The sequence below is a fragment of the Athene noctua genome, chromosome 3 (assembly GCF_965140245.1).
Source record: "Athene noctua chromosome 3, bAthNoc1.hap1.1, whole genome shotgun sequence".
NCBI lineage: Eukaryota > Metazoa > Chordata > Aves > Strigiformes > Strigidae > Athene > Athene noctua.
In genome coordinates, this window is record NC_134039.1 from 44,917,834 (window position 1) to 44,932,858 (window position 15,025).

The 15,025-nt window shown below is 47.3% G+C and overlaps 1 protein-coding gene across 1 annotated transcript; it reads left to right on the forward strand.

Moving 5' to 3' along the window:
• The first annotated feature begins 4,995 nt into the window (after positions 1-4,995).
• On the forward strand, positions 4,996-14,561 carry CSRP2 (cysteine and glycine rich protein 2). Its single transcript, XM_074902829.1, has 6 exons — positions 4,996-5,101; positions 9,103-9,221; positions 11,096-11,264; positions 12,251-12,383; positions 13,048-13,141; positions 14,327-14,561. The coding sequence occupies exons 2-6, from the start codon at positions 9,110-9,112 to the stop codon at positions 14,401-14,403; spliced, it is 585 nt and encodes a 194-aa protein (XP_074758930.1). The 5' UTR covers positions 4,996-5,101; positions 9,103-9,109; the 3' UTR covers positions 14,404-14,561.
• Positions 14,562-15,025: the final 464 nt, after the last annotated feature.

Here is a 15,025-nt window from a genome sequence, read left to right on the forward strand (position 1 = left end):
CATGTCTCCACCTCCCAAACAACTTCTTATTTGCAGCAATTAACTTTGGTCACATGAAAAGCAGATTCAAATCCTTGGGCTGCAGCAGGGGTTTGAGCCACAGCCTCCCATGCAGTGGGAGGCAGTCCTGGCTGTCAGGAGGCCAGTGGATATGGCAGCTGGCTCCCTCACAGCTTCCTCCCATGGCACTGTTATACTAGGAGAAATAATCTGGATTCACAGCAAGGGGACTGAATGCTTGGAGGCATTGCAGCAGGCATGTGGTCAATGCCCAGCACCCTGCCTCCTCTGCACTCCTCTGCCTCTGTTCCCAGGCAGGACCTTTCCAGCCCTAGCATCTGGAGGAGAGCACTGGCAGCAGTGAGGAGCAGCTGCTCAGCATCCCAAACAGCAAGCAGTGCCCACCTCCTCCATCAGTCCAGACCCCAAGCACTGGGTCACGGCCATCCCTCGGGATGAAGGATGGAGTGTGGCAAAGTATGGTGCTCTCCTGACACGTTTGCACAACCATGCTGCCCTGCTCAGAAGTAATCTGGGTGATTTACTGACCCCGTATAGCTACAAATCATATTAGGATATGTGGTAGAGCTAACATAAGCAGTGATGTATCCAGGTGATATTCAATCTCCTTCTGCAACCCTTGTTGTGAATAATATTAGATGTTTTAAGGCTTAAGGTGGGATCCAGATTTTCTCAGTGTGGGAAACATTTGGGATGCTGCAAAAGCCTAATACCTTCGAGGACTTGTATTGAAGCACACATATCTCCCTTGTCCATAACTTAGAACAAAGCAAATTCTTTAAATTAAAAGTTTAAATTTTCTTTATTTCTTAGTTTTAAATCTTGATAGCAGAGAACTCTTCAGTATCAGTGCTTACATCTTAGGAATCAAATATCATGAGGTATAGTATTAAAAAATAAATGCTCTATAAAAAGGAAGATCTGGATAGATTTCAAATAGGGTCACAAATCTAACTATTGTTTTCTATATTGAGAAGCATCACTGATATAAAGATGTAGGTTAACAAAGATGAAAATACTTACAGGTTTCAGAAAATTATTCTAGCTTAGATCATGATGTTTATTGGACACCCAAATAGCTATTTCTTATAATCACTAGGCAAATGAGGATTTTGTAATTGATTTTAACCTAGAATTAAAATTTCCTAGAAGTAAAATAATTTATGAATGTGACCAACAACAAAGAAATTAATGAACTTGGAAAGCACAGGTGTCTCATACCGAATGTCTCTGAGATCCGTACTTTGGATTTAAAGAGCCGATTCAAAAAAAAAAAATCAAATTTCTGGTAAACTCTAGAATTGTCTGCTGTATTTTCATTAATGTGTGCAAACTTCACTGATTTATCATTGTTATATTTATGGTAGAATAAATGTATAGCACTCTTGAGATGCATGAATGTTTCGATTAGGAAATTAGCTAAACACATATTCCCTTCCAGGACAGAGCAAATATGGGTAAGTCTGGGCATGAACTGATTTTTCGCTGGCTGATACTGCATACAGCTCACTTCAAAATCCCTTTTACTAGGGGCAAATTTGGGGGCTGGCCAGCGAGAAATTAACCAAGGTACCATGGGAACCACGGGGAGGTGGTTGACCTTGAAGGCTGGTAAACAATATTCTCTAATGCTAACTTTAAACCACCTTTTGTAATAGGAAAATTAGCTAAATTATGCTCTTTCAAGAACATAATTAAGGGAGCTCTATCAGTAGTAGCAGTATTTGGATAAAACTAGGTCTTTCAAAACCAATGTCAGAATATGACTAAACCCCCTGCAAAGTAAGATCTGCATGATCTAGAATAAACTTTCATAAAATAATAGCAAGGATTACCAGCAGAGCAAGCAGATTGACTCTGCTGTAAGCAGACATGTGAGACCATGCTTACAAAATCAAATGAGGATAAAATAATCCTAGGTGAGTGGATGTAAAAGGCCTGAGGACACTGATGTGCAACAAGTCTTTTGAGAAGTAACTAGGTCAGACTCAGATCCCTGAAACATGGAAAACAACTTTTACATAATATTATGGCATAGCTAAAGCCTCAAGAATTTTGTTCTGAGGTAGCAAACATGCTTTGGGTCAAATTTACAAGTGAAGGGAGAACTGGTTTAGTGTAGAGCCTGTGTGCTTTCCCATGGCCAAGGAAGTAGAAGGAAACAGCGGCACACCTCCTTGCTCACGGAGCTGTCGAATCAGCAGGGGAAATGAATGGGAGCTGTTCATCTACTTGAACGGTGTTTCTCAGAACTGTCCTAATTACAAGCTCCTGAGCTCAAAATGGCAGAAGCCAGACATAAAGCTGGCAGGCTACAGAAGCCCATCTCTCATGGTGGTTAAATGGGATCTCCTCCACAGGTCAGTGAGAGGAGACATCTGAGATTTTGGGCAAGTGAGTCAGAAAGAGGAATTTACGGCAGGTGTTAGGCAGGAACATGGGAAGGATGGGGTCGTGCCAGGAGGATAGCCAGGAGGGAAATTCTTTGCTGTGAGGGTGGTGAGGCACTGGCACAGGTTTCCCAGAGAAGCTGTGGCTGCCCCCTCCCTGGCAGTGTTCAAGGCCAGGTTGGACGGGGCTTTGAGCAACCTGGTCTAGTGGAAGGTGTCCCTGCCCAAGGAAGAGGGGTGTGGAACTAGACGACATTTAAGGTCCCTTCCAACCCAAACCATTCTGTGAGGGTGAAGAGGGCAGTGAGGCTGCTCAGACAATGGGAGGGATGCTCAGGGTAACAGTGTGAAGGAGTGCAGGACAGCAAGGAGGAATGCGCCAGGGTCAGATGCAGGCTTCAGTCTTTAAAAAATTTTGAACTATGCCCTCAGGAAAGATAGAGACAGACGAAGAGATCTGCTGAGAAGATAGAATATGTACTTTTATATACAAAATAAGTATGTATTTATAGATAAGAAATGAATATGAATACTTATAAGTACATTTATAAAACTTTATAAAATATCAATAGTAGTCCTTATTAATAGAAATAAAGTATGTGGTGAGTTTTCATTCTTGCTTTTGTTTTCCTTCATTACAAGGTAATATTCCCAAGTGTTGCAGTAATGTATTCCTTAATATTGTTCCTATAGTAATGGACATATTGACATATTTATGTCTGTCCCTCATAGTTGCTCTGCTTCTGACAGACTAAATATTAGACACAAGAAAAGTAATTATTGGATATCAGACTGTCCTCTAGCTCACTTAACAGTGCCTCACCATCAAAGAGCGTTTTATTTCGTACCAGCACGGCCCCTTAGTCACAGTGAGAATTTCCTTTCTCTGACTAGGGTCAGACTTCGCTAGAACTGCAATGTTACTCTCTTCTCTTTGGGATCTCTGCTGTTTATTTTTTATAGTCTGTAGGAAATTTTATCAAAAGGGAAAATCTAATAGCTTTGGAGGCTACCTGAGGAGACGTGGTAAACAACTTAGCATCATCACACGTAGTTCCAGCAGGGCTGGGAGCGGGACAGGTTGGACAAGAGAGCACAGGCATTTCACACAATAAATGGAGTCAGCCTGCTCTGACTCATATGCTTCTTATTTGTCTGACTTGGAGAGATCCTCTCCCTTCATGTAACCTCCAAATCCTGAAACAAGAGTTGGTAATACTTCTGCTTCTCGTTGTGCTTCCTTCCCTCAAAACATAGACTGAAATTTTTGCTATGATGCTTGAGCAGACTCTTGGCCTTGCTCACAGCGAACGCTACCGTGTTCCACAGGAACAGAGAGTGGCTTTGCTCATGGATCAGGGCTCTGAGACGTTCATAAATTGCGCACAATCCGGTCATTCACAATTCATTACAAATGAAAAAATAAAATCATAAATGGGAAGGAAAACATCTCAGCAAGTTGCGGGTGCCAGCACACAGGCTGCAGCGCACTGGAAGCACATTTTAAGGGGAGAGGACTGCTAATCTTTACCATTTGTATGCCTGACATGGAGGTCATGTTTAATCTCGTGGCACAGGCAGTTTGGCCCCGTGTTCCAGCCGCTGGACAACGCGGGTTGCGCGCCGCCCAGCCGCCTGCACGAACAGTCCCCCGGGACGAATTTCCCGCCCGACCCGCAGGCAGCCATTTCGCTGTGCAGTGCTTGCACTGGAAGTTTTGTGAGGAGCTGCCTCCACCCAGCTGGCTGTGCTTCGTTTCTGGTGTGCATGAAGAAGCCGTTCCTGTGCTGAAACAGAACAACCTGGCACTCATACGGGTAACAAGTAGGTGATTTGGTATTTGATTAATAAAGAGGAGGAGATAAACCTGCATCTCCCTGTAAACACCGGGAGCCCCGTGCATAATCCTGACCGGATCCAGCTAGCTCATGACAGCCCTGCGGGCCTGGGAGATGGGGCCGCTTTTAGAAAGCAGCTCAAGCACTGGGTTGTTTTCTACGGCAAGATCGGACTGGTGTGGACGAGCCTAATTGCTGGCCTTTCGTTAAAACTATTTAAGTTCTTCCTAATTAGTCTGTGCTAAAGCAATGGTTCATCGGGGAGCTACGCAGCCGACTCCCCCCCTGGGGGTGCCTGCAGACTCCCATGCGCCTGGGCCCCTGCTCCCACCCCTGCCTGCGTTCTCACGTCGAGAGAAATGTATTTCTGAGCCCTACACTCTCCCCGTGCTCCCGGTGAAACGCGATCACGGTGCCCGCGTCGATCTCCTGTGGAGGGTGAATAAGTGTAGAATTTAAAAGAAATCCCTGAAAGTGAGTAAAACCACAGGTTCGGTCCTATCTGAGGCTGCAGCTGGGGCGCCTCCTGTAGCCTTCCCGCCTCCCGGGGCGGCTGTAGCAGGGTGACACCCTTCACCCCACCGCACTTGGATGCCCCAGAGACCGTCACGGTGCTTCACCGACTGGGGAGCTCCGGGCGCAGGCGCCCCCCCGGCCCCCCGGCGGGCTCTGACTCCCGCGAGGACGGGGCCAGGCCCCACGCGTGGCGGCGAGGGCAGGGCTGCCCGCCAGGCCCGGGGCTGCGGGGCCGGCGGCGCTGGGCCGGGCCCGCCATGGCTCCGCCCCGGCTCTTTAAGGCGGTCGACGGGGTTGCGCCGGGCTGAGACGCGACGGGACCAGAGGAGCTGTGCGGTGAGAGAAGGGACGGGCCGCGGGTGGGCGCGCAGGTGCGGAGCGGGCCGGGCCGGGCGTGCCCCGCGGGAAGGGCGCCGGCAGAGCCCCCGCGCAGCCAGTCTCAGTCCCGCGGTGGTCGCTGCCGCCGCCCGAAGCTGCGCCCGTGGGGCCCGTCCCGCCTCACCCGTGAGGGCTGCGGGGGGGTGGGAGGAGGAGGAAAGGGGGAGGGTGGGGCTGTGGGTGCCCCGCTCCCGGTGCCCCGGCCGGCGGTGCGGGGGCCGGTGCTGAGCCCCCGGCCGGAGGGCGCTCCCGGGCGGCGGGGGGAGCGCGGGGACTGGGCGCTGCCCGGAGGTGCTGGGGCCGCCGCCTTGAGCGGGGCTGCAAGACGCTTGGCTTCCCCAACGGGCCGCTGAAAAAGCAGTCCGGGATAACCGGATAGCCAGAAATTCCTCAGTGGCTGTCTCAGGGCTGTTTTAGCCTTCTTGTATTTAAACCCGCCGTAACCAAACGGGTTGGAAAGGACTTTGCAGTTGCCGTGGCTTGTCACTGGTGGTTTTGGAGAATGCTGGTCGAGTAACGTGCTTCCCTCTTGACTGGGTACAAGCTTAGCAGAAGTCAGGATTTCCTCATTAGAGGACAGTAGCTGCCAACAAACCAGCAATCGAAAGTCAAAAATGTTGTTACTGGTAGTGAGATCATCTGGATGTTTAATTACTGCTCCTGACTCCCTGAAGGCCTGTCTGAACTAGCCAAAAAGTCTTGAGGGAGCAGGGATGGCTTAACGCGGGATTGGAAGTCTGAACCTGCTACCTGTGGAGCTCTCGAAGGAGACCTGGGCAGCGTGAAGCTCTAGGCTGGCCCGGTGAGAGCGGCTGGTGGCAGGAGCACAGGCTTGAACACTCCCGCGCGCAGAGCTGCTTTAGGTCATCGGCGCTTCTCCCCTTAGCTGCCTTCTGGGCACCACTGCCTCAGGGTAGCCCTTGCTGTTGGGTAATTGAAGAAGTATTGCCGTTCTTACCATGTAAGCCATCTTGAGAATGGAAATATCTTCTGTGGAAGAGACCACGGTCACCTTGAAGCACAGACTTCAGTTCCTTTTTGCTTTTCATTTAACGAATACTCAGAGCCCTTATCAGAAGATTTGAATCAGCTAATGGTTGCCAGATCGTCTAATTCTTCATCTCCCTTGGGAAGAAAGGGTGGAGTTGCACCCTGTGTTGCCCAATATTACATGGGAAATCTGCGGCAAAGCTGGAAACTTGATCCAGGTCCTCACCTCTAGTATGCATGGAAACTAATTGCTCGCTAACAAAATGATTAAAATAGTATAGACTCATGTAAATGCACTAAAGAACGTGAGTGTGGGGATGGTGAGAGGGAAACACAGACGTAGTTCTTGCATCAAATACCGTTTACATTTTGGAAAGGAATCCAAAGTAGAAAGGAATCTCTTCTCTTTTTTTCCTTTTTTTTTTTTTTTTGTTTTTTTCTTTCCAGGCCATGCATTCCTTTTCCAAAGCTTTGTGCAGCCTATATTCCCTTTAACTAAGGACGCTCTTTTCCATGATTGATGTCAGCTGCTGTGCGGTAGCACAGCCAAGCACTTGAATAAAAGAAATGGAATCTTAATTTTTAGACTCTACAGTTGTGCCAAGAATGACAAAGGCAAAGTGGGAAATGTCATAAAACTAATTTTATGAGCTTGGTCAGGGTATTAGTGCTAAACCATGGAGCAGTAATGGTGCTAATCCCGTAGAAGTATTAAACAAAGGGATAGCTCAGTAATTAGTGTCAGTGTGCAAATGGTGCTGCTCAGCTGCTCTGAGGAAGTTTCCTAAGCCTTTGCTTAGGAATGTACCTAAGATGCCCCAATTTAGGTTAATAAACTAATCTTATTTTCCCACATGCCATGAATGGCTGTCTGCTTGTCTTGGACAAAGGTCTTGTAGCAGCTACTTGGCAGCAGGTCTTAGGAACCACACAACCTTCCCTGCATCCCTAAAACTGCTGAACTGCTGGTCAGGCTGCTTGGGCAGGAGCCTTGTTTTAGCAGGACTGGCAAGATGGGTCACTTAATTGAGGCGTAGCCAGAATTGCTGCTCCGAGATGTGATTTGTGAGTCTCTACCTTGTTTGGGGAGCACAAGGCAGCAGCCAGGCATCTGCAAGACCCCTCGTTCTGCACTGAAGTCTCTCCCACGTGTCAGTGAGAGCCGCTTGTAGAAATAGCATCTTGAAGCAAAGCGGTCCTCTGTGAGTCACGGCAGTGCTTCCAGTTCCTCTCTGTTGGCCAGGGGGATAACTGGATGTTGGTAGTCCTCTGGTGCTGGTTCAGAGGGATGAGTGGCAAAGCTGACTGAAGGCAGCAGGTCATGTAGGGCATATGTGGGGATGCTGTCGTGTGTCTCTTCTCCCTATCTGGCCAACATAGGAGAGCCTCTAAGGGTGACTGAAGGTGCGTTGTGCAGAGAGAAGCTAGAAGCTTTCGACAGATCCCTCCCTGATAGCTGACCTGTACTGCAGTGCTGCTGTGGGGAGCCTGCTGGGAGGGAACGGTGTTGCTGGTGGGGTAGGGGGGCAGGAGGTGCCCTCTGGGCTTCCAGTGGACGAACCCATGGACCTCACCCAGAAATCTTGTCTGAAACAAAGGTCATTAAGGAGCAGGGGGAGGGTGATGAGGCCTGAGCAGCACTGCTGGCTTAGGATCACAGAATTGGTAACCCTCGATTATTGATTGTTATCGATAACAATAGCAACTGGCTGCTGTTGGCCTCTGTGCTTATGAGAGGTGGTCCCCTGGTGGTGAGCTCCGGGGGAGCAAACCAGCATTAATCAATGGTTGCAAGTCATGGCCAGGTCAGCAATGACTGAGAGATGAGCCTTCAGCTAACACTGCTATGTTAGCTTATGGTGGTGGGAGGAGGAAAGCCCCAGAAAAGCCAAAGGTGGTGGGCAGTACTCTGCTTTAGTGCTTTAACCCAGGGCTGTTAATAGGAGGAGCAGGAGGAGCTCCCAGTTGAACTGAGGGGGAACTGCTGGTGGTGATGGCATGAGTGCAGGGAAGTTGGGGAGGGGGCAGCTCATCTTGAGGTGGGACAGTTGCTGCTTCTGGCTTAATGTAGGAGACTGTTCCCAAGACTGTAGTTTGACATGATGGATGATGGTGCCTGTCCCTCCCTGCTAACCTTCTGAGTGTCCATTGCAAGTAATGCGTGAGAGTGAGTTTTATTTTAAAGCAGCTGTGGCTCCTTGAGCAGTTGGGTTTGGTTCATATACCTGGCTGGTAAAGGTGCAGTTCATGTAATAGTGGTGGAGTCCCTGGGAAATAATCCCCCTTAAGCTTCTTTGAAATGCAGGCATGATCTCAAAGGAGTGCAGAATGTCCCTACAGCCCTAGTAAGTGGTTCTTCGATGAGGTGAACTTTGGCTTTTACTGCATCCCAAATGATAGGCCCTGCGGTAAAATGAAATGTCGTTGTTGGCACAATTGGTTTGCTTCCACCAGACAAGAGGCCCACTGTTAATGAAGCATAGAAACTGAAATTATATCCATCTGGGGGGGTGTTTGCTCAAGGTACAGTAAAGCCCTTGTGCATGAAACTGTAATTTGTGCGTATCCAATTTACGTTACTTTCAAAACTCTGGGCAGGGACGGGAGGACACGTCTCGTGAAGACTGTGTCTCTGTTTTTCCTGCTGTTCAGCAGCAGCAGTGGCCTCTGTTCCCCTTGCCAGTCCATCTGCTTTTACAAACAGCTGTAGAGAGCCTACCTAAGCCTTTAAGTCTAGTCTGGGATCTGAAGGGCTGAGAAATTGATCTGATCACAAAAACTTTTCATGCGGTGGAACGTCACGTTTTTAAACCATTGGCGAAATTGCAGGCTTGTGCTCTGATATACAAACTTCATACACCTGGGTTCAAGGAGCCTGTAATCCCAGCTGTCCTTGAGCTGGGGTGGTGGATGACACTGTGATTAATAAACCTCTCCCCTTCTCCCCTCCTGCCTGGCTGGGCGCACAGAGACACCATGCCGAACTGGGGAGGTGGCAACAAATGTGGTGCCTGCGGCCGCACTGTCTACCATGCCGAAGAGGTGCAGTGCGATGGGAGGAGCTTCCACCGGTGCTGTTTTCTCTGCAGTAAGTGTTCCCTGCCCACTCCCCCACAAAACCTCTCCTGGCATCGCTGTGGAGTCACAACAGCAAGGTGTTGGTCTACTGCAGACGTCCCAGGCTCAGCTGGCACCTGTGATGCACAGGGGATGGCAGCAGCCAGAGATGGCTTTGTCCATCATGTGTTGGGCTTGACTCCTGTGCCTCCCAAAGCAGAGCACATCATGCTTTTCTCCTCCGTTTGCCCCCCTTCCCAGCCTTCTCAGGAGTCTAGGGGATCTTTAGGATGGAAACCTGGCTTAAGTGTTGCTCACACAGAGGAGAAAGCCCAGTGGCAGAGCCCCTTTTGCACTGATCTGAGCTCAGCTGGACTTCTCCTGGTGGTCCTGGGGCCAGCAGCAGCTGAGAACAGTTATCAAGCCCCTGCCCTGAAGTCCTGTGCAGACGGGGACACTGGCGTGCCTGAGCACAGCCAAGTTGTCGGTGCTTTAGCATGGCTGAAAGCCTAGACTTTCTTGGCACAGGCGCCTGTGGTTTATTTCAGATGAAAGGAGTCCAAAGCGTTGTTTTCCAGTCCAACCAACAAGCCCAGTGAGGCATTGAAAATAGCTTTCTCTGCTGAAAAGACCTCTGCCTAGATGAAGAGAACAAAGGGTCGCTGTGAATTGGAGGCTACTGCTTTGCAAACAGACAGCCTGTCTGTCTGAATCAGAGAATTTTATCTTCTTACAAACATGAGGTACTGTTTTGTCCTGCTTGCTGGTGTTTAATACCTACAGGCAGAGCCTCCCTCTTCATATGAGCCACAGTTAGAACGGGCCCTCTCACTAGTTTGCAGCACGATGTCTGCAGCATAACATCAGTGCGGTGTGCTGGCATGTGAGCCTCGGCGCACCTACGCTCCATTCCCTTAGCTCTGCAGCAGTCACAAAAAAAGATTAGATGTCTCGGCTGCCTCATTTTCAGCCTTTTATGGGAGTTTCTATTAAAAGAAACCTGGAACTAAACAGTCAAACAATGGCTCTAGTGTGTCTGATTATTTGCTTTTCCTTAGTGCATAATTCTACTGGGGTTAAAGTCTGTAGACTTAACAAACATGCATTAGTTGATTTACTTACTGGATATTTGTATCTTATAAAAAGAACCTTGAAGCTAATGAATGCCACAGGCAAAGGTCACACTGTATTTTGAAGACCTTTAGGAATTTTTTTGTTTAAAAAGAGTTTTAGACTTTTTTTGTTGTGTTCCCCCCCAGATTCTTTGTCTTGGGCATAATGCTGTTGTGGACTGAAAGACCATGCCAGTTGGGACACAAAAGAAGGTTTAAGAAGGAAATAGTTCTGCCTTGTACTGTAACCTTGAGCAGAGTGCTTGCATTGTGCTGAAAGACAATACAGGAATGCCAGAAAAGCACAGTATGTCCAGTGACAGCTGTGAAAAAGTCCCAGCTCCGCTCCAAACTAATACCGAGGCAGGGGGAAAACCTTGAAGTTTGGGGTTTTTTTTCCACAGTCCCACCTTGGCCAGAAAGACAGGACAGGGGCTCTTCTGCACTCATAGATTTTTGCTTTATGCTCTATGGCATCTGTGAAGGAAAACTGCTGACTGCACTATCTGGGTTTCTGAGCAGCCTCATCCATCAAACCACAGCAAGTTTCCAGGCTTTAAATGTCATGGTCATGAAGAGGTGGGAGGGAATAGAGGCCTTTAAAGGGCTAAGCATAATTCATTAATTCAAACAACAACCTGCTTCCCCTCATCTCTGGCTGTCCCACAACCTAATAAGAGGAATTATGGACAAGGAAACCCATAACATCACTTTTCACTTGATTTTTTGGCTTACTACATGTGCTGATGGAAATGCTCCCTTAAGATAGTTTAACCTTTTTTTTTCCCTCCAGTGGTCTGCCGGAAAAATTTGGACAGCACAACTGTAGCAATTCATGATGCTGAAGTTTACTGCAAATCTTGCTATGGAAAAAAGTATGGCCCGAAAGGTTATGGATATGGCCAAGGGGCAGGCACGCTGAACATGGACAGGGGAGAGAGACTGGGCATCAAGCCTGAGAGGTGAGTGAACTGAGCTGGGTGCTGTGTGACCCTTGTCCTTCAGTACTGTTTTCAGAGGAGTCTTTCAGGCAAGGTTTTCTATTCCAGACAACATGAACCAAACAAATGCTGAAAAATGCCCCAGTATAACCGAATGCAGGGCATTTAACCTGCAGTGCACAAAGCTTCCACTGGTGACTATGTGAGTAGGCAGTGTATGAGCAGGAATTAGTGCAGGTAAAGATGCACTAACCCTATGCACGAGCCATAGGGGACTGGATTACAGAGCTGCTGATGGCTCCGCACAAGTCTGCGGAGGTGACTGCGGGTCTTGAGTTGCTCTCCTACATAAGCTGCAAATGCAAATGTTCAACAGGTTGTGGCAGGGATGGATTTAGAGAGCTGAGAATCTGAGGCTACAAGAATGAATTTTTAACTGGCAAATGAAGAATCATTTCTGCTTAATTATAGCCAAAACCAAGAGGCCTATTAAATAGTGAACATTCCTAGCCTGATTAAGTTCTTCCTGTAAAGCAAAGCATGTGGCATGAAGCTGAGGTATGCCTCACAAATTGCTTCGTATAAGTTTCCAAATTATTGCTTGATGTTTATATGATGTATGCGCTCCACCCAGGTTCAGTGATCAGTTCAGGTTCCAGATTATGATCAGTGGATTTAACAGAATTATTTGTAACTCCCCATCTGATAAATCCACATCCTGATACAGAATTCAGCAGTTCTAGAGAAGTGAAAAGGTGAAGGCTCTTTAGAGAGCTTTTACAGTAGCTTCTTTTTACGCTTTGAACCATGGTCTTTCTCTTCTTGTTTTTTTCTTTTTTTTCCCTGCCAAGTGTAATTGATAGCCTTGCTGGTAACTTACTTCGCCAGTTTTGCAGAAATACTGTATTCTGTACTGTGTGTTGGATACTGCTCTGTCAGGGTTGTTAAGAAGAGCAAGAGGTCATTTAGTAAAAGAGTAAAGACAACAAATGTCCTGTTTCTTTCAGCACGCCCTCTCCCCACCGACCCACAACAAATCCAAACACTTCAAAGTTTGCTCAGAAGTTCGGAGGGGCAGAGAAATGCTCCAGGTGTGGCGATTCTGTTTATGCGGCAGAGAAAGTAATAGGGGCTGGAAAGGTAAGGAACTGCATGTGCTGTTTTGTACCTGCTACATGGACTTTAAAGTGAGCAAGGTATGTTATGTGGGTTTCAGTAGGGAACCAACTGTGAGGCAGAATTACCTTAAAATAGCATTTCTTAGCATTGGAAATAGTCAAATCAATCAACTTAACAAAAAGCACTTGAAATACAGGATGATGAGGGCTCACCTTGGATTTCAGAGGTGAAGCTTCAATATAGTCTTGTGCCAGAGACTTGAAGCAGACTATGGGAGCGCTTTCCCCCCAGAAGAAGGGAGCAGTCTCATGGTGTGCAGCTTTTGGTAAAGGCTGAATGTTTCAGCAGAAAGGGGATGATCTCTGAAAATTCTGTGTAAAACTGAGCCAGCTGTCTGACTTGATGCAGAGAGCCAAGATCTGCTCGGAGTTGATTAGAGCAAGCCCTAACCTTGCAAAATGTTGCCCTGAGCAGGACACAGTGTGGAATTCGGGGCTTTGCGTCACTCGCAGAAATGCAGATGCTCTCATCTGCTACTGATGCACTTGAACTGGTTTTTATTGCACCAGTCATCTATAAACAGTATTGATGCAAGCATCTCCAGTTAATGCATTTTTTTTAACAAGTCAGGCATTCTGTGTATTTAAACTATCTTTTTCTTTATTTTTTTTTTTTTTTTCCCTAGCCATGGCACAAAAACTGCTTCCGATGTGCCAAGTGTGGAAAAAGCCTAGAATCTACAACCCTAACTGAAAAGGAGGGAGAAATCTATTGTAAAGGTGAGGAAAGAAACAAAGATCGTTTGTTTATGGTTCAAAGTAATTGGCTTGTATTAGAAATAGTGTGACCAGCAGAAGTAGGGAGGTGATAGTGCCCCTGTGCTCTGCACTGGTGAGGCCACACCTGGAGTATTGTGTCCAGTTTTGGGCACCTCAATACAAGAGAGATATCGAGGTGCTGAAGCCAGTGCAGAGGAGGGCAACGAAGCTGGTGAAGGGCCTGGAGAATAAATCCTATGAAGGGTGATTGAAGGAGCTGGGACTGTTCAGTTTGAGGAGGAGAAGGCTGAGGGGAGACCTCATCACTCTCTGCACCTACCTGAAAGGACACTGTAGAGAGGTTGGTGCTGGTCTCTTCTCACAGGTAATTAGCAATAGAACAAGAGGGAACGGCTTTTAACTGCAACAGGGGAGGTTCAGACTGGACATTAGGAAAAAAATTTTCACAGACAGAGTGGTCAGACAGTGGAATAGACTGCCCAGGGAGGTGGTGGAGTCACCATCCCTGGATGTGTTTAAGGGTCATTTAGATGAGATGCTGGGGGATATGGTGCAGGGGAGAACTCTGTAGAGCAGGGCTGATGGTTGGACTCGATGATCCCAAGGGTCTTTTCCAACCTGAATGTAACACAGTACAGAATCACAGAATCAAGGACGGATGCTGAATTTATTCCTGATATAAGAAACTTTCAGGCTTCTGTCAAGATGGGAGTGTTCTATAAGTCATATGAATAGAGCTGAGAAATGAAATACATATTGAAGCTGCTGATGTAGCTTGCATTTGCATCAAGCAAAACTGAGAAATGCATCAGCAGCTCGTGCCCTCTGCCTGTGTCAGTGAGGAAACAAGCTAGGAGGCATCCTGCCATCATCACTTGATCCACACAGTGGTTTGATGAACTAATGAAATATGTCTTAACAGATACCTAGCCACAGAACTAAGGTATGAATTGCTTTCACAGAGTAGGTTGGGAGCTATATGGCTCAAACTCAAACAGTCATGGCTGTTGAGTTCAGGCATGGCAGTTCCGCAGCTTAACAAAATGTTTTTTCCAACAGGATTGCTTCCAGTGGGGATGTTCTTGGGGGACTAATAGGAAGTGACTGAGGGAGTTAGCCTAGACAGTGCTGTTCTTAATGACTGAGTCAGAAGCCTCAGCTTCCACATGTTCATCTTTCTTGCAGGTTGTTACGCGAAGAATTTTGGCCCCAAGGGATTTGGGTATGGCCAGGGAGCAGGTGCCCTAGTTCATGCCCAGTGAAGGGGGCACAGCTCAAAGTCCCTTCAGAACCCCTTACGGCTCTGCTGAGATCCTGCTACAAGAAACAAGAGTTTCCTAAATATTACTAACTACTGTGAAACAGATACTAGTTACTGTAGTGCTTGGGCATACATTCAGCAGATTTTTTTTTTTTTTTTTTTTTTTTAAAAAAAGCACTGCTTTTCTCCTTGCTTTGTATATCACACTGTAACACTTTTAATACTGAGTATCAATTCAGTAAAGCTTTGCTTGTTGATATATCCTGAAATCAAGTGTTACATGCTTTGTCAGCAATAAAAGTATAGGAAGTGGTGTTGGGGTACTTCAGGGGTGGAGATATGATGCTATAGACTTGGCCTTCAGGGAAGGTCTGCACCCAGCGTGACTGGAAGCTGGACATAGTGAGCACTGATCATGGCCTTCAGAGGTTGGACAACTGTCTCCCAGTATCACACCATCATATGCATGTGCAAGGCAACTTGCTGCTCACTGCACAGAAGTAGTAAATCTTAATCTACTGCTCTGCAGTGATACAGCTCTGAAAGTGATAAGAGTGTAAGTTGCTGTGTGCCTCAGTGGCTGACTGTTGCCATAGGGACTCTAGTGAATGGAAAACAAACTT